The sequence below is a fragment of the Strigops habroptila genome, chromosome 2, assembly GCF_004027225.2.
Source record: "Strigops habroptila isolate Jane chromosome 2, bStrHab1.2.pri, whole genome shotgun sequence".
Classification (NCBI taxonomy): domain Eukaryota; kingdom Metazoa; phylum Chordata; class Aves; order Psittaciformes; family Psittacidae; genus Strigops; species Strigops habroptila.
In genome coordinates, this window is record NC_044278.2 from 58,423,707 (window position 1) to 58,449,049 (window position 25,343).

Below are 25,343 nucleotides of genomic sequence, written 5' to 3' on the forward strand. Positions count from 1 at the left end.
CAAGTTCAAGTATTTTATCTGGCACTTGCTGTCTTTGTGTCCAAAACCAGGAATATCTGAAGTCAACTTGTATCAAGGTAAGTAACTTCAATTCCCCTTTGCCCTGTTTTTACTGTACAGAACCTTCTAGAAGCAGGATAAGCTTACACCTTAATGCTTAACATCTAAGTTGAAGTACAATTTTACTGTCTTCTATGTAACTAATACCCCCTCTTTAAAAACATGGTTAAGAAAAAACCTCTCATGGATTTTAGGCTTTTGTTTGGACCTTAGTACTGCAGCTTATGACAAAGTAATGGGCTCCATCAGAAAACTAATTACAACTGGTTCAAGGCATTGCACTCTACCTTATGATTTACTGAATTAAGTTAGAAGAATTTAAGCTTTGTTAAAAAAAAAAAAAAAAAACCCAAACCAAAGCCAGGTTGCTACTACGATACTATAGCAAAAGCCTGGCTGTTGTGCCTCTTCACACTATTTGCTTGAGTTGTACTGACATAACTCCCCAGTCCCTGGATTTGTCCTGTAACTATAAAAAACCAAAAATCAGATTTATGATTTTATCATAGGTACCTTTTGTAATATAATAATTTCAGAGCCTTGTGCATTGATGAAAACATTCAAACTTGTTACTGAGTTTGCAGTATGTTTTAGCAGTGTTTGCTTGTTTTAGTAGGAAAGGTGAGCTGTGCTTTCCTAAATGTGTGTTGGGCTTATGTGGCAAGGTTTTGGTAGTGGGGGGGGCTGTAAGGGGGCCTCTGTGAGGAGAGGCCAGGGCTGCCCGTGCCAGACCAGGTGGGCACAGGTAAGCCCCTCTGCCAGGCTGGTGGCACTTCTGTGATAACCCTGGAGCAATCTGCACCCTACAGTGAGGGGCCACAGTGGAGCAGTTCTTGAAGAACTGCAGCCCCTTGGAGGGAAGCTCATGATGGAGCAGGGAAAAAGGGGTGAGGAAGGAACAGCAGAGACCAACCTTCCTTCCCCTGCCACCACTCAGAGAAGGGAGAGGTAGAAGAGTGAAGCTGAGCCTAAGAAGGGTAGTTTTAGTTTTGTCTTTGTTTCTACTGAGCTACTCTAACCCTAGGTTATCACCATTTAAAAATAATCTTCAAGTCTGTTTTTTGTGTCCAAAACTGAGTTTTTCCATCTTATTTTCCCTGATCTTCAAGAGGACAGGGGAGAGGCGAGCATGGAGCAGCAAGCCATGGTTAACCTACCACCCCCAGGTACTGGTTACATGGGGAAAACTCCACAACATATAAAGGATCTCCCCCAGACTGCCCAGCATGAAGTTAAGCTTGCTTTGTGCTAGTGCAGAGTCTCTTAGATCCATTTATGTAAGTACAGCAAAGAAAACAAAACCCGCAAGATTCTCAGACACTGCTTTTTAAAAGGTCTGTATAATTTATTATGGAATTTGAGCTTTTAGCCATTAAGTTATAACAACAATGCATAACTTGACATTCTTACAGTTGTACATACACAATGGAAAAGACATAGCCCAGTGCTTAATCCAAACAATGCAACCAAGTTAAGTACAAGGTTAGCATAAAAGACAGTTGATTGTGAATAGCTGTTGACAGACTAGCAAGTTCAAATGGTTCTCTGCAGTTATGTTTATAGTAGAAGTAACCGGCTTCAAAGTTTTGGACTTAAGCTTCAGACTAACAAAATGATGTAAACGCAAAATTATTTTACTCTTCTGAATTAAGAAGGATATGCTATTTAAAAATGCACTATCATTACCATGTTTCAGATGGTGAAAAGTAGCTTCAGATCCAATGGAAGTATAATGGACAGTTTCCAGGCAATGTATTCTTCACACAAACACATGCAATTATAGAGACATTCTACTTTTAAAACTTTCTCAAATCAAGTTTTGCAATACAGCAGGATATCTGAGGAGAGAGATCAGGACCCACACTGAACAAAACCCAAAAGTCTTCAGCTCGACTTGTGCATGTTTAATCTACAGTTCCAATTCCCAAATCTTCACACATCACCTGTGAGAGAAAAGAACACATCTAGTAAAAGATCAGTCTCCAGGATGGAAATCGTGTTACAATTTTCACAGCCATGCTGGTTCGAAAATAAAAACGCTGTCATCTTCCATGTTAGAAATCATAATTCACCATGGTCCTATTATAAAACTGCATCTCTTCAGCTTGCTCAAGGGGAGAGTCTTGCTCTTCCCTCCTTCACCCCAGCTCCCCATCCCCTTAGCCCAGCTCTCCAACTCAATGAATTGCCCAGTAAGGATACTCAGTTTCCGAGCTTGTTAAAATACAGCTTTAACAGATTGAACTTTCTGTCACTTAAGCTGAATTAGCTCATCTCACACTCTTAAACTGAATGCAAAATAGAGCAAAGTAAATAGAGCAGAAAGGAAAAACCAGGAAGAACCAGTCTATCTCTTCCTGTAACAGCAAGCTATTAAATCAGTCCAAGCCATTGTGCAAAGTCTCACCCAGCCTGGTAGCTGAAGAGAGACATATAAAACACAACAGTCCCTTGTCAAGCTGCCAACACATTTGATTTACCCAGCAGCCCACACCAAGAACTCCATTCCCTCCAGGTTAGGCTGATGAGATACTGCCAGCTGACTCCTCTACTAGATTTCAGTTCTGCCTCTTAGTAGAGCTGCTGAGTCTGTACATTTTTATTGATCTCAGTATCTTTCTCCAGCACAAAACCAGTGCTCAGTGCCAAGTCCTTAGAATCAAACCAATGAAAACTACACGCACATAGCCTCTCCACTCAAAAACCCACCAAGAAAAAAGAAAAACCACCTGAAAAGCAAAGGCCCCTACAACCCACCTAACCATTGCCACAATATCATCATTACTGTCTTGATTCAGGGTGCTAAAGGCTCTGTTGAGGAAGAGTTCCTAGTTTTACCAACACTTGGGATGTCAAGGTGTAACAGAAACATGTTTTATCACAAATTGTAGCAACAACTGAAAAATGCTCCACAAATTTAGAAAGCCATTCTAAACCTACTGGTGTATACTTCAAAGTACAGTTGGTATTGCTAACAGTAGTTGCATGTCTAGACTTGTGTCTAGGCAGGACAAGCCTGCTTTTATGCGGCAGCTAAATAATCAGCCCAACCTGTTGCATCCTATCTGTTGCCATCATAATGTAATACCAACACCTTTTGCCTCTGATCAAGCTCATCACAACCTGCAAATGTAGACACTGCCTCTGCCTCAGATATCCCCGTCAGCATTCAAGGCCAGGTTGGACGGGGCTTTGAGCAACCTGATCTAGTGGAAGGTGTCCCTGCCCATGGCAGGGGGTTGGAACTAGATGGTCTTCAAGGTCCCTTCCAACCCAAGCCATTTTGTGATCCTATGAACACCACAGGGCATAGGAAGTGGGGTAACCATCACTGTAGGTTGCTGGGCTCCTCTCTGCACAACTACTACTGCCTAGTCTTAGGAAAAGCTTAGCAGGCCGGGCAGAAAACCTGGAAGACCATTCCTGAATCAAGAAGTGATTAAAATAAAGCTTTTGCATGTTTGACAAAGTCATTGCAATGGTGTTTCTCAGTGCCAGTTACACCCTGGCACAGAACCGGAATTCCCCAAGTGTAACAGCCCAGCTTTGGCAGAAATATACTGGTGCCAAATTTATTAAGTCAGGATGGATTAAAAGCATTCTCAATGTAGTTAAATTATCCTCCTCTGGCATACCTCCAGAATCTAGCACTAATTACTGGCAACAGGTTACTGGGCTACATTCACATACTTGGGGGGTAGGGAGGGTGCTAAGGGCAGGGGGAAGGAATTACTGCTATCTAATAAAATTTCTCTAGTACATGTGCAGAATCTCCTCCAGGCATTGCTTAGAGCCAAAGAAGAATCCAGATTAGTGGTCATTAGTAAAAGAAAACTCTAATTTTCTAGTTAAACTGGTACTGCAAGAAATTAAACCCACTGTTAATGTGCATTTACATTACATCTGAAATGTCTAGAGTTCATTTTTTCTTGCTAGTTTAAGCAGTTACTTATTATCAAATTTCTTTTCCCATTTGGCATTTGTCAACTACTAATAAACTAAAGTTTCTGAACAAAGAGGGGCCTCCAGTCTTCAATCACCAGCCCGTTTTAACATGTTCATTGCTCCTTTTTAAGAAAGCACTCAAACTTTATGAGTTTTCTCCCCTAAAAGTAAACATTAGAACTAACAAAGCCACACCAGTGAACACAACACTGACAAAACTTATTTTACAACAGTAACATCCCCTAGTCCTGTTATGGATATTCCCCAACTGACTTACCATCACGAGGGGCTGTCCATTTCATGTGGGCACTGTGCTTTAAGCTTTGTATAATCATACCATAAAAACGCCTCTAAGTGAGAAACCCTCTGCCCCATTACAGCAAAATCTGACAAAGACACAGAGGTCTCTGAAACAAGTCCCTGCATGTTTTATGAAAAGAAAACAGATCAGGACATGGGGGGGAGGGAGGGGGTGTGTGTGTGGGGGTAGACAACACAGAAGGAACCCAGAATGCACACAGCATCAGCTCCCACATGAAGCAGGACATCAGCTAAGCAGAAGAGGCAGATTAAAGATTCTCCAAAGTGTAGGGAAGGGAGTCACAAGGTGCCTACCCTGCAAAAACATTCATAGCGGGGGAAAATAAAGACTCATTAGTTCTGGCCTTCATATAAGCTTTTGGTAGGTGAAGTGCAAGAAACCAGAAATACCAGTTTGATCCAACATAGGAGGTCCAGACCAACAAAGTCTGGGAACCTGTATTTACCTACAGCTGCCCACACCTATTTACGCTAAAGTTACGTATTAGATGAGCTGTACCAGTAGGTCATGAGCTTCACGGTTTTAATCCTCTCCTGCTGCTGTTTCAAGCTCCCTAGATGGTCTTTTTCTTGTCCTGTACTTTTTGTCCTACCACTCTTTTTGCTAACACATGTCAGCTTTTTGAATGAGGTCAGACTAATGATTCGCTTCGGAAGACTTTTGTCATCGTGCTTCCAAGGAGAGCAAACTGCTTGCTGGAGGCACTGCAATTCGGCCTTTTATTGTCATCATTCCTCAGCTGACCTTCCGAGATCCAACTATAGCAAAGATGAACTACGCACAAACCAATGTGACTGAAACAACTGTATCTACTCTTGTGCAGGTTGAAATGAAACAGGTACAGCATCACCATTAGAAACATACCCTGGGAATCTTCATATTCAGGTATTTTTCTGTCAGTACACTTTACATTTTGTAAGCACACTTTTTTGGTTTGCAAAGAGCCTTCAGCTCTTCTTCCAGCTTTCTGACAGATCCCAGTTTTGATCCTTAAGAAAAGCTGTTGGTTTTATAGGTATTACATAAAAGTTGAAGTACTTACCACATTTCTCCTCTCCAGCATGAATACTGTGCTGCAGGTATCAGCAAGACACAATCCACAGACTGACAAGACTTCTCTTGGTAACGCCTTTTGGTTCCTTCTTGAGCTAGAGTTTAAACCCTCTCAACATTTACTACATCAATGTTCAGTTTTGTGTTAAGGAAGAGGGAGAAGACTTAGTTTCTTACTATTGAAGAGACAGTTAAAAAGGCAGTTCTGGAAATGTTGGTAAGCTTCTTTTGGAGACATATGTGTCCCTATACATTGTTTGGTCTAGTTGTGGGTTGTTTATTTGTTCAGTTTTGGAGATGGTTGGTCAGTCATATTCCATTCTCATGTGCTTCTAGTAAGATAAAGGCATCACAAAAACTTGCACCTGCTGGTGACATCAGAACTACAACCTGACAATTTTCTGGTAAACCTAAAAGTTACACCCCTACAGGGAAGAGGCAGATTTATCTTTCTTTAAAACAGGCGTTGATAGGAATTTTTGGAAGGAAATTTAGGACGAAACATCTGCTCTGCAAAGTAGAAGTTCAGATTGTATTTCCCCAGCTGAAACCTCTGACATTTCTGGAACATTCATTCTAAAATTAAAAAAGTTATTGCTTCTATTGAAGCTCAATATAAGTTAGAAAAAGAATTGCATATTTTCTTAAAAACATTCCAAATATACATTTTAAAAACAAAAAGCACTCTAAACCAAATGTCTAGTAAAAGACACCATTTCAAGCAACCTGTAGTAACAGCTTTACAAAAGAAAATTGAGGAATGTAGCATATTATTTATAACATGACAATGCTAAAATCCTAAACAATTCACTTAACACTCTTACTAAGTAGTGTTTTAAATATACATGTTTCTTTACAAAACAGCTTAGCAATTCCTTATACCACTTACAGTATATAAATATTTGAATAAGAGGTCATAGTGGGAGATGCCAGGGTTTATATTTACTCTCAGATGCTTCAGTTTTCTTAAGTGTTTTACTATAAGGCACAATACTGCTAATCTAAAAGAAAGGAATAAAAGCTAATGGCAAACCCAGCCAAAACTCCTGATGTGGAATACCCAAGAGAAGAATTCCAGCATCCTTATGCAAAGGAAAAGAAAACAAGGAAAAACCAAAACCAAACTTCGTAGAGCCTAAGAAACAGTTTCAATTGGTACATAACAAAGTGGGACAGGATGGGAACAAGAATAAGAAGGAATTAAGTAAATTCTTATAAATAGACTAATAAATATATTTTAGCCATAATTAGCCCTTTACCTCTGTTCTACTGAGTTTAAGATTGAAAGAGGTAACCAGTGTGCATATACCTAAATAAGTCTACATGCTCAGCACGTGAAGACCACCTAGCACAACCTATTACTGCCATATTCAGTATAAAAAGCTAGCAAGGTGGAGAAAGTCTCCTTTGCTCTCAGCATCCACTCACTGTAGAACACATTACAAGATCAAATTAGTATTTGTTACATGTACGGAAAATTGCAATTAGCAATTTTTTCATGACAAAAAAAGGATATGCAACACATCCATGAAGTTATTTGATTCCTTCAAGGTCGTATTATGTCTTTTCTAAGAATATTCATCTCTGATTACAACAGATCAGAACTTTCAGAAGATTTGAATGGTTGTAGTCTTGTAAGTGTTCTCCATGTGTACATACTGAATGTAAATAGTGCATCCAAAATATTTACCAGTTAAACATCCTATATTTTTTTTTCACTGCCTAGTCTTCATCTTTGTTACAGCCCTCTGGAACACAATGACATTGTAACAATGCTTACAGAAAAAGGGTTATTGCATCTTTTTTTAGGATGAGACATCCAGAGGAGATTTTATAAAATCCTCCTACGTACAAAATTCTTAGTTATTAGCCCTTTTGGAACACCAGCTAGAAAAGTTTGAAAGGTAAAATAATTTACATTGTTATTTTTTCCATTAACTAGACAAAAGTCCATACTATTTAAATAAAAAATAATAGTTCTTCAACAGTCTATTCAAGGTATCTTCCACAAAGCAGTTCAGTGGGAATTTCCATTAGATAGATGTTCTCCATGCCGGTTATTACTGACATCCACATCTAAAAGTCAGGAATTAGAAGAAAAATTGTTTGTCGATTTACCATTTTAGTATGTTTTAGCTGTTACACTAATCTAAACTCTGGCAACAAATTTCATATTCATATGTATCGAAGGTTCTCAAGATTCTCTGGGTAAGTAATCCTCCTATGACACTGTTGACATCTCTCCCCGCCTTGCCCTCTCAAGACCAGTTTTCTCCAGCTCAATAGAATTCTCTCAAAGTCTACCTCCTTGTACTTTTTGACCCGTAGTAACATCACCCAGTCTGGTCTGCACTGCAATACTAACACTATTAACATCAGATAGAAAGTGGCTTCTTCTAATGCAGAGAATGGCATTAAGGATTGTCAAGTGATAAACTAAATTATTACTTACCAAGTAACGCTGTAGTTTCACCTGCATCCTCTTTTAAACTGGTGCACTGCAATACAGACTCATTAGTGGAGGAAGCTGACAATTCGCTTACTTCATTTCTGTCATCATCTTGTAAAGCGATACTCAGACTTCCGACTGAAACACTGCCACTTATTGATTCAGGTATCGGAACTTCAAGTACATCTTCAGGGTCCCCCTTCAAAATTAAATATTTTTAACTGATACTTTCGTCTACCATTAGGCATCAACATTCCTCCACATTGCCACTTTGTAACCTCAACTTATTGGAAAAAAGATCTACATGCTCTGGGTATAGTGTTGAGCAGTTTCTACTTTCACTGTTATTGTCTGACTGCAAAGAAATGAAGCTGAGCAAAAGAAAAGCCACTTTTCCAAAACCACCCCAAAGCCAAGAGCAGCAACAGGAGTCGTCAATCCAGCCGGCTGTTTGGATAGAATATTTCAACACTCTAGCAACAGTATCGCTGCAGTCTGGGCAGAAGCAGGCTCAGCACATACGAAGTCTTCACTGAGTAAACCTACTGGTCCCTTATGAGTTTGTGGAAGCCCCTGTTTTTCATTACTGTAGGTGGGCAAACTTGGACTGATTTTTTTTTTTACTGGGGTGAGCAAACATTTGACATCAGAACAAACTTCCCTCCTCCTTACCTCCAGACCTAACTTTGATTCTGTTCCAAAAATGCAAATATGCTGGCTTCTCACTGCAGGAACAAAACATCTGCAGCACAGCCAAATTAATTTATTTCACCTATTGTATAGCATGAGCTATTTCTGATCCATTCTGAAAGTTAATTCAATGGCCTACACGCACAATTCTTTTCCTAAAATTAAACAGACCACCTTCACTAAGCCATTGCCATTGATATACAAACATTATTTATACCTAAGAAAGTATACTGCAGTACAAGTAGCTATTCTGTGGGCTTCATAATGAGGATTTTTCCCCTCCTCAAACAATTAACAAAGGCCCATCTTAAGATTTAAGAAATTCTCGGCTGGTTCGTTCTTTAGCACCAAAGCAGCGCATTTTAAGATGTACTGAATTTTAATAAGCTATAGAACTGCTACAATTGAACATAAGTTAAGACACATGTGAATCTCTAATCTCTATATGTGGGCAGGGGGCATTAATAATTTTAGTTTCCAAAACTTAGGCATTTAAATAAGCACTGAAACTGCAGGATTCAGCAGCGCTCTACCAAACCACTCAGACATGCTGAACTGCAGTTCTTATCTCATAAGAAATAGCATAATGGAGAACTAGATCAGTGATGTCCATCTTTACAAAACAAAAGCCACGTAACAGGACTTTGTGCATTCTTTCTACCTTAAGCCTTTAAAATTTTTGAAGCAGCTGAAGTGTTTTTCTCCATAAAACTGAACAGAGCCTTCAGCCTCTTTGCAGAAGGTTTAGCAGATTTCTCTAAGGCTGCACATTCTTGTCTGCAGTTATGTCACTCAGCGAGCACACTGCTGACAAGCTGCCTTGCTCTTCTCACTTTTTTCCCCTTCACATCACTAAAAAATTCACACAATCACTCTACATACTAGACTGGGCAACCTCGATCAGGCTGAAAGCTAAGCTAGAAAAAAAAATCCTGAATGATTTCCCACATTAGCTTCAGTGGAACATGAATGATTGATGCATAAGCAGGACACGCTTCCCCTATTCCATTAGAAAAAAGGACTAGGCTTCTGTATTTAATGTAATCCCACTTAACGTGCTTTCCAAAATTCATTCTGCCTTACAAGCAGAGGAAGTATTACTCCTCCCAGTTAGGTTTGACACCAGTATCCTCTGCCACAGCATGAATTTAGGGAATAAAATTGTTCTGAAGGTTCTAGTATTTCAGCTTCCAGCAGGTATACAAACGGATATATCCTTTTGCATGTAACACAAGTTACATCAATCCAAGAATTCAAAGTGAGCAAAAAATAAGCTGCTAACGTAACAATATTAAAGTAGTAATAGCTATTTCACATGCCAAGAAGATTGAAACTCTTAGGTATAGTATGACTCAACACACAAAAGTGCCACAATCTGGTATGTGTGTATATATATATATATATATATATACACATATTACATAGCACAAGTATTGTCACCTTTGACAAAAAAGTAATTCATATGTCTTCCATAGATCTGCTAAGTCTTTGGAACGAAGAGAAAAGCTAGTCAAAACACAGACCTAGTCTACAAATGGAAGGTCCCTGAAACCAAGGAACACCTCTATTTTCTAAAGATCTCTGTAGACGAGTAGAAGAGAGAGAGATTCATGCTTATAGCATTTTAGTGGAACTCAAGACTATTTACCAACAGTGACCAAGTAACCTACCGCCTGTGTCTTCATCTCTCTTTTCTGGTGTTGTGAGAAAGAAAAGAGAGCACATCATTTTCTCTACTTAACCAATGCCTGGTGAATGTCTTCAGCAAGGTTGTAAGTACTGGCTCACTTATAGGGATAACATACTGGGTGTATGTGGAAGTATGCAAACACTCAAGATAGAAAAACTTACTTTCTTCCTTTGAATCGCAGTTCTCAAGATCGAATATATGCTCTAGATCTATTGAATTAAGTTGTATTTTCACAGTTTGGGCTAATTGCCTCACCTTTGCTTCAACTTCCTTACTACCATCAGCTGGAGATAGAGGAAAAAAAATCACAGAAGAGTAGACAGAGGATTCAAAGGCTGCCTGGTACACTGTTTAAGCTCTCACCCATTTCCACTATTTTTCTGGTTTTCTCTCAATTATTCTTGCATCTTTGCCCAACTTCTTCGGTCTTACCAAGTAAGAACTGTTCTCACTCTTAACAGTTACATGAAGTCTTGCCTCCTGCACTGTACTTCTACATGAAGGTTAAAGTAAGTGTGCAACATACCCAGTATCCCAGAGCTTTGATAACATCCAATTTGCACATTGGACAAGTTCGGTGGTCCAAAAGCCAAGGGTCAATGCATGTTCTATGGAAGATGTGCCTGAAGAAAAGAAATTCCCTTTTAGAACTTACCATGAAAGCCACATACTATTCCTCCAAACAACATGCAAGTCACTACATTAAAAGAGAAACTCATTCCTTCAGAACCTTGACAATTAGTTACAGCTTAATTTACTAGGACAGACATGGCTCTGGAAGCATCTTCTTCCATGCTAGCCTTCTGAAAGAAGAGATACTAACCACAAGGACACCACAGTTACCAGTTCAACAGTGTACAGCTCTACCCTAAGAAAACTCTAATTCACCCCTACATTTCTCCTAATTGCTCTTTTTCCCTGCATAAACATGAAGTGCTACATGGTCTCCCAAGTGCCCTTCAAACATCTACAGGCCATACAGATGGCACAGCTTCAGCTCTGACACCAGAGTTTCAGAAGTGTTTACAGAAAGCTCATCACATATTTCTTAAGGAAAACATGTTAAAGAGGAAAGAATAGTTATGGCAACTTACTTGCAAGGCAGAATTCGGACAGTGTCTTTCAGTTTATAGTTCTCAATGCACACAGCACAGTTTTCCACATCAACATCTAAACCCTGAATATGACAACACATTTAAATGCATTACATCCATATTTCATTACAAAACAAGCTTTATGCAATAGCTAGCTTCGCATAATGTAAAATGCATAAAATGGCTTAGCAAATTAAATTATCTCCCTCATTTAATTCAAGATTAAATCAAGAGGTGGCTTGATCAAGTGATATCAAATACTAAAAGCAACCAAACAGATTTTCTAATTTAAATAGCTGTACAAGGTACTTTAATTAATTTGTTAAGCCTTGAACATTGGCTTTGCTTATAGGAGCCCAGTAAAATTGCAGTTTAAAATAACTATAAAATGAAGACATTTTAAGAGGCCAGCACAGATAAAAGCGCACAACCTAATTCTTAACTGATGGTCCCAAAGACTTCCAAGTGCTTAAGTAGAAAGGTATTCTTGGGGTAAATACTGCAAACCCCTTCCCCACTTTCTTTTTTTTCCCTTTTTTTCTACCACATGCTAGCTAGAAGAGAACTGAAGTATGCAATTTGGGGTGGTTTAAAACTTCTCTCCAAGTTCACACCAGAGAGACAATCAAAATGCTGTATTTCCCCACCTCAATTTGTTTCTTGCTAAGGGTTAAATATCTTTCCTAACAGGTCTTGCTGTCATCTTGAAGACATGCTTATAGTTGCAGTGCAAATATGATGGATATTTCCAGATGCAAGCCTTCAGGTCGTATAAAAGTTAAGTATTAGAAGAACAGACAGAAGGCAAACTTCTTTCCTTTCATCCCCCACAAAATAAGTACTTTTTGTTTACTGCTTACTGAAGCACTTCACTTTGATTACCACAAACGCTCAAATGAATTAGTACTGCAAGCAACCTTTCAAGTTCAAGGCAAATTTTCCCTTCCTTTGAATGCTATCAATTTACATAATTAACATCTTAAATTCCCAAGTAAATCAAATTAAGACTTTTTTTTTTTTTTTAACACAAGCAAAGTTAAGACAAGTACTTGTTCTATAACAAATACTGGTTTTTATTCTGTACAAGAGGCAAAGTCCAAGCACACCATATGTACCACATACTCAAATGAGTGTCCATTTTACAATAATCACATAAGCTTCTCAGGAAAGATCTACTTGACAGCAAATACACTTTTAAAATATTGACCTATTTTTAGTTAAATACCTCAACCCCAAATGAAGTGATAATGAAAGACTGCACTGGGTCACAATCAAAGAAATATACTCTTTTAAATGGCTGAAAGGAAATATTTAAAGAAATGTACATTTACAAAGTAGACAGTACTTATTTCCTGATAAATTTACATTAGTTAATGAAAGTACCTCTGCATCAGTAAGTTATATAAATTTGCTGATTGGAGGCAGAGTCAAATCAAATTAGAAGACATGATTTACCAAGCAGAACTATATTAGTATTATTTAACATGCACTCATAGCTACAACCAGCACACTGTATAACAACTTAAATTTCCCCGTTTACTTTAGTTAAGGGTATATGGATGGGAAGGAACTACCTGGTACACTGCAAAAAAAAAAAAAAAAATCTTGTAATACAAATCCTTTTTAGAGGTTTACTGAACAGCAGCTTAACATCCTCCTTGTGGTTCTCACCATAGGTTTCATCATGGCTCTTTTACATCCATTTCTTCCTACATTACATCCATTTCCTCCTACATTACATCCATTTCTTCCTACACTGATGTTATGCTTTGATACTGCTTTACGCAACTTTTGATTCAACTCCATCTTTCTTGATCTCTCATCTCACCATTGTATGAACAGAAGGATGACTATACCTCTGTGCACAGCTTGAAATAGATTACTTTTTGATGGAATTTAGAATATAACTAAAAGTAACAAATACTTGTAAAGTGCTAAACATGCGGAATGCATAAGAGGAAAAAAGGCAAGTTCAAAGACAGTCTGCTGAACGAAGGACATACACTCTGCAGCATGTGACTTGAGCTGAGCAGCTTCTGCTCAAGTACAGCTTTTCCAGTTCTTACACTTAAAGTGTCCTTTCTCACTTCAATTTTATTCATGAATATAAAATACATAAATAAATAAATAAAATCCTTGTTTTTCATCTGAGCAAATCAGTCCTTAATTAAAACCATCTAAGTAAAAACTAACAAAATAAGACAAGGGTTTGGGAAAAAAATGCCTATGTAGTGGCACAAGTCTAGTTCAAAAGCTAACTTAGCATCTAGGATTAGAGCTGCCTGAAAACTCTAACTAAAATTACATTTTCTTTCAAAACCTTGGCTTTTTCTACTTCAGTTATTCTAATACAGCTATAAGTTTAGGCCACATGGTATCAAAGCTAACTTTTTGAAAGCCATTTTAATTTTTTAGAAGAGCTTTATTTCAACACATAGAAATGTACTTCTAAGAAATTTTCAAAAATATTTATGCTTTAAGTCTATACAGCTCCTTAATGTTTCACATGCCAAACAATGAAACACGTTTTTAATTTTCCAAAGCTTTTTAGATTTCTGAGGCCTTCTGATCAATAAAAAGATGGATGTTCTTTTTAGAAATAAAAATAATTACATCAGCTGTAACAACTGTGCAATCAATAGGTCCTGGGAAGTATTTTGCAATGCACTTGTTGATGTTTTCAAGTGCTGAAAAGATTCATTTCCTCATCTTTACTGTATCAGCCGTATAGTCTCCTGCAACATTTTGTATAATCAGATATTATTTGCAATAAACCAGCCTTACATTTGCTAAGTAATTCAAATTTGACTCTCCGATTTTAAATTCTGCCTTCTAAGCAAAGGCCATAAAATGAGTCTGAAATTGTAAGTCATACTCCAGTTATGTCATAAGAATTCTATAAAGACATTAAACCAGCTTTTAAATCACACAGCAATAATCAGAGCCACTGAATTACCTTTTCTCCACGTTTCACAGTATGCAGCTGAAGCTGGCTGATTGCTTTCTTGGTTTCTTTCCTATGTCCCTTGAATAAAGATTTTAAGTATTAGTACACAAGTTAGTTTTAAGAATTAGATTTCAAAGCTTTTAAATACTTTCCACGTGCATTACTAAGTCTTCTGAATGCATCTTCAAAAAAAATCTCTGCCTAACTACTTTGTTTACAAAATATTTCCAGTTCACAGATGTTGAAGAATGGCAAGTCTTGCATTCTCAAGGTACAGTGGCAAGCATTATCTGCAAGCATACTGCTTTTACAATGGACTCAACTGGTGCAGAACTATACAGACCAAGCTGAAATATGCGGCCTCATATCATGACTGCCTGCATTAAGGGCTTTCCAGCACAGGAAAACTGAAATTAATGTAGGCTTTGGAGGCAATCAGAGCCCAAACAAGAGCCATATAACCAGACTTTCTAGTTAGTCAAGCCCACGAGCAAGCACATGGTACGTTTTGCACCAGTTTAAGAGAATGTGGAATCCTGCTGGACAGCCTACAGCTGGCCACCAGGTCAAAAGGCTGCTTGTAGCTATTAATACTTCCCTTCAGTTAGACACTGTCTCACACATTATACAAAGCTTTGCACTGAAAGGACACATTATGCAAAGGAGATGACAAGAAAGGCTTAACAGACATAAGATACCACACTGGACTTCTATACAGTAACAGTCCTAATTATGCTTTGAGGGGAAGCAAGAAAAGAAAGCAGTACTGTATTCCAAGACAAAGTGCTAGCTGCTGCTAGGAATTGAGAAACTAAACACTCCCAATCAACAGATGTTGATCTGTCTAGCAGCAATCCTCACTGATGAAATACCATAAAGGAATAAAAAAACCCCATTATGGCAGCTTTTCTCTATAATGATAATTACAATGACTTATAGCATTTTACAAACTTACAGCATTGAAAACTGGGATTTGGTTGGGGTTTTTTTATGGTGTTAAAAAGAGTCTTAAAGTTCTCTCAGAAATGGACAATCAGCAGCAGCAGTCTATTCCACCTTTTGTGTCAGCTCAGGGTTTTTTGCACAGTCCTGTTTTATCTTCAGTAGCAAGGAGGTCTTCCAAAGTTTTATTGCTAAACTGATGTTAGAATAAATCTTAAGACACCCATCTTCACCTTCACTTCGCAGCTACACAGTAGCTTTCTCTAAAGCATGGCTTTAAAACTCCCAAGATCAAATTATACTGGAGTCAGTAAGACAAGCAAAATAAGATTTCGGTTAGAGAAGTGGGTTATTTTGTTTCCAAAATTCTTCTAGGACTCCTAATGATATATCTTGACCAAAATCTTCACAACATATTCAAACTTTATGCAAAGTTTTGTAAGCTTTTGTTTCCAATGGCCATTTTAGGAGGGAGAAGTGAGAAAGTGGCATAACCTCCTAATGCTAGGCAATTTCACTTAATTAAGCAGCATTTACCTGACAAGCCTAATGGCAAAATTTATTAAGAATCTGTGGTACATATTTCTGGGAAACATCACATTCATAAAAAAAAAAAAAAAAAGAAAAAAAAAGCTCTTAGAACTGTTACTGTTCATAAAGCATAATGTTCATAAAGCATGTGAACTTCCCTTAGCATGAATTATCCTGAAGTCAACAGGAAGAAGCAACTTTCTTCAAACTATTACAACACAAAACCACACCCCCTTTCTCTATAAACACTTCTCAAAAAACCTTGTTTTCTTGAAAGTATTCTCAGAATGTAAGTTTTAAAACTTAAAACCTAGTAAGAGAGACTCAAGGGAACCAACATTTCAAGGAGATTGCAAGTTTAACCAATACAGAAATCCCATGTGTTATCCTCAGCTACCGAAAAGAGAAATTAAGCATTTTCCCTGAGTCCTTTAAGTCTAAATCAAAGCTTAGAGCCCTGAAGGCAAATAAAAATTCCATTCCTTCCTCCCCAAAGCTAGAATCTGCATGTTCAAGCAGAAGGCAGGGGAAGTCCACATGACAACCAATCATTTGAAATTACTTTTTTTTGTTCTGAACTGAAGATTAAAAAAAGAAGGGAAAAAAAAAGAAAAAAGAAAAAAAAAAAAAAAAAAAAAAAAGAGAGAACTGCTTGCAAAGAAACAAGTGCAACTTTAGTAGAGAACGATGGTAGAAGAGCTGATGACCATAGAAGGAACCTAACCTGTTTGCAAGAGTTGAAAAGCACAGGGAAGTGCCATCCTAAGGTATTTTCAAAAATCCATGTAATTTGCTCTCTTGAGCATAAGGGTTTGAACCAGATAGCCTCCAGAGGTCCCATCCAACCTAAATTATTCTGTGAGGAAGTATTACCCCCAGGGGGGAGAAAGCAAAGCTTACTTTTTCTAACCTATCAAACAGCAGGAAGGTGGAAATGGCAAATATGGAGCCAAGTTACTCCTTCCTGATCTTCCCAGTACTCCCACCATGCTCAGCATTCCATGTAGCTTAAGAGCGCTGAATCTCACCACACATGCTGTTGCAATTCAGTACTCTATAGTGGAGTGGTAGGATTACAAGTATCAAAAGTAGTTTCTGTAAAGCTTTAGAACAAAAAAATCTAGCCGTTACTTGTGGGTCTTAAAAAGAAAAAAAACTACCATGGTCTCTTACCGTTAGAGAGTCTAGTTAGGGAAGTTAGTACTTTCATCATGAAAATTACTGAAGAATGAAAATATTTTTTACTGTCAAAAGGAAGGAAGTTAAGCTAGGTGACAAATCGCACAAGAAGCTGCCTTTACTCAGTTGTTGACAAGTGGCTAAATATATTTCCAAGAATTTACGAATATCTAATAATTATAACTAGCCAAACTCCCAATGTTAATTCGCACAGTGCTTATTAGCCTCAATAACCATTACTGAGTGGCATTCACAGATACTAAAGGAGCAAAAAAGCATAGATCTACAAGGATGCTTCAATAAATAAGCAAAGTCAGGCAACGGATTTGACATGAGAAGACAGTAAATACTCTGAAGCATTATCAACTCCAATTACCTGGTTTCCAAACTGTGATCCTGTATACAGGAAACGTTGTATATAGTAAAATATGAGCCAAGCGAGCGATATAATCATCATGGTGATGAAAGCGATGGCTACAAACACAACCGACTGACCACTAATATATTCCTGCACATGTCGTGTGCCAACACCAATAGTCATTTTTACTGGAATCCCTCTTCGTACTGGCTCCAATATCTCTATTCCTTTTGGATAGCCAACCATTATCACCACTGTATTTCCTGTTCCTGTTGGAGGAGAAAAAAACAGAAAAGTCATCACAGTAAAAATTTAGGCATTCTGGCTCGATGGTAATTTGAGCCTCTTCAGTTAAGATCAGCTAGCAAATTTATAGGAAAACCTCTGAAGTTTTTTTCAGCCATAGCAGACTTGATACAAAGGTTTCTTGCTAGTAAACCTACTTTATGAAACTCTCAAACACAAGATAAACTTCAACAGATGCATCTCTACTATCTAAGGCCCTATACTCATTCCCCACAGTGAGGTGGGATGTGGATGCCATGCAAAAAAAACCCAGACAGGTTATACACATCTCATCTTGAAGCTGCTGAAGTTCTAACATACAACTCCGGAACAGCTGGTCCCCTATTAGTCAGTGGGGAAACTTCAGCTGCAGACGGACACAGTATGTGAATACCATGAAGAGACATTAGATTACATTTGAATCTGAATCCATAGCACAATTACTCTGGATATGTGAACAAAATAAAAAGATTCAGGTATGTAATATTAATTACATTAAACATTGGTGAGACAATGGAATAGAGGCTGCAGATGCCCCATCCCTGGCAGTGTTCATGGCCAGGTTGCATGGGGCTTGGAGCAACTTGGTCTAGTAGAAGGTCTCCCTTTCCATGGCAGGGAGGGTTGGAACCAGATGATCTTTAAGGTCCCTTCCAACCCAAACCATTCTACGAGTCTATGACTGAAATACGCAACGATTCTTCAATAATAAATATTCAAACTGTAATGAGACATACGACAAGGACTTGTCAAGAAATACTTTAGGACTCTCTTGGGAGCATGGAACCAAAGAATTTTTCTATTACATTAGCACTCAAAAGCACTCAATCTATACGATAAAACACCGGCGGGGGGGGGGATAAAAATGACCAAACACTAAAAAAAAAAAAAACAAACCACACACCAAACACCCACCCCACACCCCCCGCCCCAAAAAAAAAAAAACAACCCGAAAAAAACCCTCCACAAAAACAAGTCACCTTTTCTGGTCTATGCTATTTTTATTTGAGTAGTTCTTACTTTGTACATACCAACACTGCTATATGTCCTTGGCAAGTCATGGCTTTTAGCTCACTTTGCACTCCTACCACTGAGAAAAAGTGAAACCAAGTTTTATTCAGAGAGAAAGCAGAGGAAGAAGAAAGAAGAAAGGGGTTTTCCTAGGCAGAAAGCTAAGCTGTCATGTCACAGCTACCTTTTTGAGATCCACAAGATTACCTACCTACAACAAGACCTCCCACTGAAGCTTTTTTTCCCTCCTGGCTGGATTAGATTCACTACCGAGAAGCTATGTCAAAAGAAATGGTTGCCTAACTAATAGCATTACATCAAGTGGGGATTTTCAAAACTCAGTGCAGCATTCCAGACTCACCCACCTCCCTTCCTACTAAGAAAGAGTTATTTGTCTGAAATATTTAAAACAAACTCCTTTAGTTGAGATGGTTCTGGCTGTGACACCTTACCAACCTGACCACTCCTCTACTATGCCAAGGGAAATTTTACAGAAGTTTCACTTCTGTATACAGCACAGTAAAGTGCAGACCATTTGTTGTGGATGAAACATTAAAGGTTCCAGTTATTAGTTGAATAACCCATCTTAATGCCAGTTGCCCTTTTTCAGCTTCATCTTACACAACCATCCCACTTCTGGTCACCTATTGTAAGAACCATTATACCTGGCTGCCAGATACAGACCCAGCAGAAGAGCAGATTTTCCAAATAGGTCCACATTTGTATACCAATGAGGATAGTGTACCAGTGAGGATAGAAAGGCAAATAAGCAGATGCTGCTGGGGCAAGGCCCAACTTGTGCCTCCTCTCAGGCACCTCACTCAGCTCATCAGCAGCCCCCAGCCAGCTTGCATTGCTTTGCCCTGTTGGTACATTAGGAGTCACAAAGCAGCAAAGGTGAAGACGAACAGGACACAAACAACTAGGCTTCACCAATTAGTTCTACTCACCAAAAATGTGCTGATCCACTTGACACCACAAGTCCAAGCATACTAAGAGACTGCTAATTAGTATTATTCTCCTCCCTGAACCAGCATGAAAGCATTACCAGAGAGACTCACGAATCTCAGCAGAGAGTGTGTGAAACACTCCTTGCTGTCTGACCCTGCACAATGCCAGAGGGAGTTAACAAGAAAAGAACTTAAGGCAGAAAGTTATCTCACATTGCTGAGAACTGTTAACCACATACCTAAATCAGGAAGTTAGGTCTTATGTCCTTAATCAACTGCAAGACTTACAAATAACAGGATGGGTGCCTAAGGATGGCTAGTGAACAGTACAGGAGGGCTGGAAAGATTTATGTGGTTTCACTCAGGCTCGGGGAAGAAAAGAAAGCTTCAAGATTTGAGGCAGCCTGGATTTTTCAATCAATAAAGGTTTTCTCCTCAATCCTGAGTCAGTTTAATCCTGCTATCTAGTTCTCTGCACAATTTCTAACAAAGAAGTATTCAAAAACCCCACAACAATCAGTAATGCCTTTCTTTGTTTTGTCACTAGCAAGTCCCACTATCATCTAGTTACTTCCTTGAAATGGAAGTCCGGCTACTTTTGTGCAATGGCTGCTACACACTCTGACACCTAGTTTTAGAACACGAGTATGCCATACATTTTTAAATAAATGTCCATTAAAAGCACTTTAACAGTTTTAAAGACTTGGTGATGAACCTGCCATTAAAAATACATGCAACTGAACACGGTGGCCTTGAAGGTCACAAGACAGAAGGAATAAAAAAATTGCAATCCACTATTACAAAGGGAACAAGAGCAGTCTCAGAGAAACAGTTGCCCTGAGCAGCCTGTAAGACTAAAGGCTTTAACTCATTCCTCACTAATTTTAGACTTCTGTTCTGAAACACATTATTCAAAGACTGAAATGCTGTTGAGTCATTCCATCAGCTTCAACTGCAACACAACTCAGAGACCTCAAATCCCATTTATAAAAGAACTTCAAGTGTCACATACGTGCATCTGCTGAGAGCATGTTTGGTTGGCTTTACCTTTCTATAGCCTTCTAATTTTGCAATAACTAACTCTCTAGAGTAAACTTGTTTTCTTTTCTAGATTTGATTAATGCTCCAGTGAAATAAGGTAGACTTGAAATCTGGTATGTGCCTCTTTTTTTTTTTTAATTAACATTATCATAACACTATCATCACAGATATACTCTAGCTTTTGTCCTTATGAGAAACACCAGAAAGCTCCCACAGTTTGAGCACCTTGGTAAAAATGTTTGAGGTCAGTTCCTTCCTAGACCTATTTAAGCATAAGCACCCTACTAATACTGCTACAATTAACACTGAATGTTCTATTTAGCTCCTGGTCCAAACAAACATCTCTGACCTTTACCAAAAACATAACAGTACACTAACAATCCGTTGACAAGCTTTGTCTCAACCATCTACTCCCACCTCATCTCACCAAATCCCTGGTGCACATTGTGTTTTCACCTGCCTCAAGAAGGAGAATGGGTAACCAGAAGAGTCAAGTAGTCACCACTGGTACACATTCCTCTTTCCATATGGGTTTCCAACACGTATGCACTCTTACCTATAAAATAGGTGTAAGCATCTGCTTCTTCAGAACAACATAGCAGATAAGCACCATGCAGTCACTGCCAGAGTTAAGCAAGCGATTTCAGTTCTACCCTTTCACTAGTACAGTACCTTTCAGTTCTACCCTTTCAGTACTGTACAATACCAGCTGTACAGTAGTACAGCTTTCTACAGAAAGCTTCAGTAATACAGAAGTTATGTACCACTTGAGAATCCCAGGTAGTGATGAAAGCAATGCAGCAAGGAGTTGAACATGCCAAGATAACCCTAACTTGGCCACTTTGGAGCTGACAAAGAGCTTATAGAGCCTTGAGTACAAAGTTGTTTGCATCTGTTTTGTTCAATTACCTGCATAAAAGAAATCATAACAATGAAGGAAAGAACTAGTTGGGTGTATTTTGGCAAAGCTCCAGCAAATCAAAGACCATTTTCTTAACACAGCTGAAGTAATGCACTCAAGTTAAGTCCCAAGCTTCACTTAAATCCACAAGCCATGCACCAGAGCTCTACTCCAGACCTATCTGAAACTACTGTAGCCAGTCCTCCTCCTTCTGTTCCCATGTATCAAGCACAACAGTATTTTATTTTGTAGTCTTCAAGGTATCTTGAAACTTATGTTCTGATCAGGATCCAAAGTCCTAGCTTGAGAGGGGATTCATAAATGGCTGGATGCCCAGCATAAAGCTTAATACAGAACCAGTAAGGCCCTTTTCTCTTACCACTACAATATATCTCTCCCTAATCTCTTAACCAACACTGAGCCTCACTCTCCTTAGCCTGCTCTCCACAATACTCCACACCTTGCCCCTCCAGGCTCCCCTCCAACCCACTCTCAGCTAATATTTACACTCAATATTTCTTACTTATTTTGGTTTTGGGAAGGAATTTGAAGCCTCTAAGTTCACCACCACCAAAAACGAGCAGTTAAAACTGCCTGCAAAGCCTATACTCCCATAAAAGTGAAGTCTGAGTTTATACTATTCATATTCGATAACTTTACTAAGCTCCTTGAGTCATTAGGGCAAAATGAGTATCTTCCACTGGAAAAAGCCTTCTCAGCCACACATGAAGTTGTTTCACTATTACTTCCTTTGGCAGGAGGCAGGGTGGGAACTCAAGGCCAGGGTTTGTTGGTTTTGGTTTTTTTTTCCAGAAGAATGAAAAAATGAAACATTGAGATCAGAGAAGTCACCCATTTATCATCCTTACATAATTCAGGCTGCACCTTTATCAGCCATAACCATTGTTCCATCTCACACCATTTTCAGTGCCACTAATTGCAAATCCATTAAGCGAATGTTCTTCATGCATATAACTCCACTCCTTAGTTACAGCACTGCAGATTTCCCAGAGTATTTATTCTCAGCACTCCTCCCTGAAGTAGGTTTTGTTCCTCATGTGTCAGTTCACAAATCCCTTCGCAGGAATGGCAAACTTGGCTCCTATAAAATGCAGTTTACCTTCCACAGTCTTCTTTGCCTTTCTCCTACAGACTCCCCTTTCCCCTTCAAACCATCCAAGATTTAAAATGACAACAGTAATTCTTCCCTGTATTTCAAATTCAAAGTGCACTGAAAAATATTAAACATTTACATGTTTGAAAGTTTCAACCATCAAACAAAAGATTTGTGACTCCACAGCTAGTGATTATGATATATAATTGTATTCTTGCCTGATCCAAACCATCCTGTGGTGAAACGTTCATTTGTAATGTCAGTATAAATAAGTAAAAATGTCTTCTTGTATACATACTACACTAAAATCGCAGACCTTACACAGGTAGAGCTTTTATCTGCCACATTCTGCCAGTTCAAGAAAAAAACAACCAACCAGCAGTGAGGGAGCAGTTCTTTTTATACCACTGATAGATGTAACTACACTAGCAAGTCCAAACCTAAGCATAAGCCCAAGAAGGTTTATATGTGCAACTGCTGTCAGCTTTATGCTGCAGAGATGACAGAAAAAAAACCCAACCCACCAAACACCACCAAAAAAACCCCCACAAAATTATAAAAATTTGATAAAATAAGGTGGGAAGAGAAAGAAGAGATTCCACCAAAAAGTAAATTAGATTTATGAGAGGCTATGATGGGGCATGGAGAGGAACGTGGGAAAATTCCCACAGGGATGAAGGAAAATTTTGTAGTTGCTGACCAATACAGAGTGACAGCAAGAAAAAGAAACTAACAGCTGGTAAAGAAGAAAGAAGTATTAACCAGCAAAGTACCTTAATTGCCATGTGGGCTCAAAATCAAAGGTACACCTTACCTAGCATCCCACCTCCACTTTCACAGCAGATTAAGAACACAAGAGATGGGCCAGGCTGATCCACCCAAGCAAGCAGCAGGCTAAGAGGGATGGTAATCACGCTTCCAACCCCCACAACGGTGCCACTTGGTATTCCAAGAAGAGGGACTTGTTTTTCACCCAATATACACATGCTACAAAGCAACAGCTCCCTGAGACTTTTCAGCTCATTATATTAAATAAGTTTGTTTTCTTTAGACATGCACTGTGTTCCTACTTTACCCAAGTCCCCTTCCCCTTCCTCAGGAGGTGGGAATGACAGTCTGGGCATTAACAAACTCATTGTACCAGGACCATCTGAAACAGGCATCTGCAGCATTTTTTACTAGTTTGCTCTGCATCCTCCTCTGAGGACCTTCCAGTTCCTCAGAAGTCTACACATACAAACAGATCTTTATAGAAGAGTTTTGAGGGGTTTTTTCCCCTTTAAGCATCTGACATTGTCACACTCAAAAAAACCCAGAAAGACTTTAGTGTCATAGCCCAAGCTGAGACTGCAGTGCCAGAACATCTGGGTTCTTATCTCTGCAAAAATCAAAGATCCCTTCTGTAGACCATAGATGATCACCATGCTCAGACAAGCCAAGCCAGCATCCTTGCCTAGGCTTCAGGTTTCCTACCGCATCTGCAAGCGTTTCAGTATTACCTGATGCTTATACCTCTCTCTCCCATCCTTTACAGACCTGCGCAGGAGACAACGATGAAGCTATTGCAATGAAGCCTGTACCAAATGCTACCTTCAAACAGCTTCTGAAGGCTGATGCCTTCAACGGTACCAGCAGGCACCTTCAGGATACCTGATGTGTTTCTGTACAGCCTGCGGAATGGGGCCTACCTGTCACCGCTGTAGCCGTTCTGTCAGAGGGTACAAAGCCAAAAGGTAGCTATGAATGAACCCGTGCCCGCACACATCCCCCCCCACCCCCCCGCGGTCTGTCACACGGCAACCCGCTTCGATGGCTTCAACACACCTTCTCCAGGACACCCGAGATGCAACTTGGAAGACAGAAGACAGTCCCGGCGTTTCCCCAGTGCGGTTTAAAGGAAAGGAAAGAAAAACCCGTCTCTCTGTACCATTTTTATGGGGATTTCCGCCTCCCAGCACCTCCATCCCTCCCCGCGCAGACCCACCGGCGTTAGACAAAGCCACCCCCCTCCCAACCTCCCTCCAAGGGCGGGGAGCGCCCGGTCCCGTCCCCGCTCACCCAGGTGGGACATGGATACGGTGCTGTTGCCGAAGCGGGCCTCATTATAGATGACCACGGCGGCCGCCCGCTTCCTCGCCGCGTTGGTGACCTTGTCCTTGAAGGTGCAGCCGCCGCGGGCCACCAAGGCGATCCAGGGCTGCGGGTCGCCCTCGGGGGTTCCTCGGCCGCCGGGCGGCAGCGGCACGTCGTAGTCTGTATCGGTGGCGCAGCCCTCCATGTGCCGCGGCGAGGCGCCGCGGGGGATGCCCACCAGGCCCTGGGCGCTCTCCTTGGGCGAGCTGTCGCCGTAGCGGCCACTCTCCGTGTTGCCCCGCACCGTGCGGTTGCTGAGCGGCTCCACGTAGGCCGTGCTCACCCACGCCGTGTACCACTCCAAGGCCCGCGCGCCCTGGACCACCGGCGCCAGCAGCGCCGCCAGCGCCGCCGCCGCCACCAGCGCCAGCCGGGCGCGGCGAACCATGGCCCGGCCGCCGCACCGACGCGGCCCGCCACCAAGCACCAGGGAGCGGGAGGGAACGACGCCGCGCCGCTCCGCCGCAGCTCTGCTCTACCCCGCGGCCGCCCCGCGCCGCGCAGGTAACCGCCGCTGCCCGCCCCGGGCGGAGCCCGCCCGCCGCCGCGGCTAATGGCGAGGCGGAGGCCGGGCCGCCCCGCCCTGCGCTACCGGCCGTGAATGCGCGGCTCCGCCCCGCGGCCCAGCCGGTCCTCTCCGCCTTCACC

The 25,343-nt window shown here is 40.2% G+C and overlaps 1 protein-coding gene and 1 non-coding gene across 3 annotated transcripts; both read right to left on the reverse strand.

Annotated features, from left to right (window-relative positions):
• Positions 1–1,384: 1,384 nt before the first annotated feature.
• RNF149 (ring finger protein 149) lies at positions 1,385–25,313 on the reverse strand. Of its 2 annotated transcripts, XM_030476654.1 has the most exons (8): positions 24,621–25,313; positions 17,279–17,529; positions 14,260–14,328; positions 11,304–11,386; positions 10,736–10,832; positions 7,833–8,028; positions 5,370–7,456; positions 1,385–2,003 (listed from the first exon to the last, which is right to left on the reverse strand). In XM_030476654.1, the coding sequence occupies exons 1-7, from the start codon at positions 25,081–25,083 to the stop codon at positions 7,398–7,400; spliced, it is 1,218 nt and encodes a 405-aa protein (XP_030332514.1). In that variant the 5' UTR covers positions 25,084–25,313; the 3' UTR covers positions 1,385–2,003; positions 5,370–7,397. The 2 variants fall into 2 exon arrangements, with proteins under 2 accessions (XP_030332514.1, XP_030332515.1); XM_030476655.1 differs by lacking the exons at positions 1,385–2,003; positions 5,370–7,456 and adding an exon at positions 9,960–10,007 and having other exon boundaries at positions 7,946–8,028; positions 24,621–25,200.
• Positions 4,952–5,067, reverse strand: LOC115604638. Its single transcript, XR_003990361.1, has one exon. It is a non-coding gene; the product is annotated as a small nucleolar RNA SNORD89 (small nucleolar RNA).
• Positions 25,314–25,343: the final 30 nt, after the last annotated feature.

Excerpts from the sequence above, each read along its gene's own strand:
- RNF149 (XM_030476654.1), bottom strand. The coding sequence starts at position 25,083 with ATGGTTCGCCGCGCCCGGCTGGCGCTGGTGGCGGCGGCGGCGCTGGCG. Across the intron at positions 14,329-17,278 it reads GATCACAGTTTGGAAACCAG|GGACATAGGAAAGAAACCAA; the intron begins GTAATTGGAGTT and ends TCTTTATTCAAG. Across the intron at positions 7,457-7,832 it reads TGAAACTACAGCGTTACTTG|ATGTGGATGTCAGTAATAAC; the intron begins GTAAGTAATAAT and ends CCTGACTTTTAG.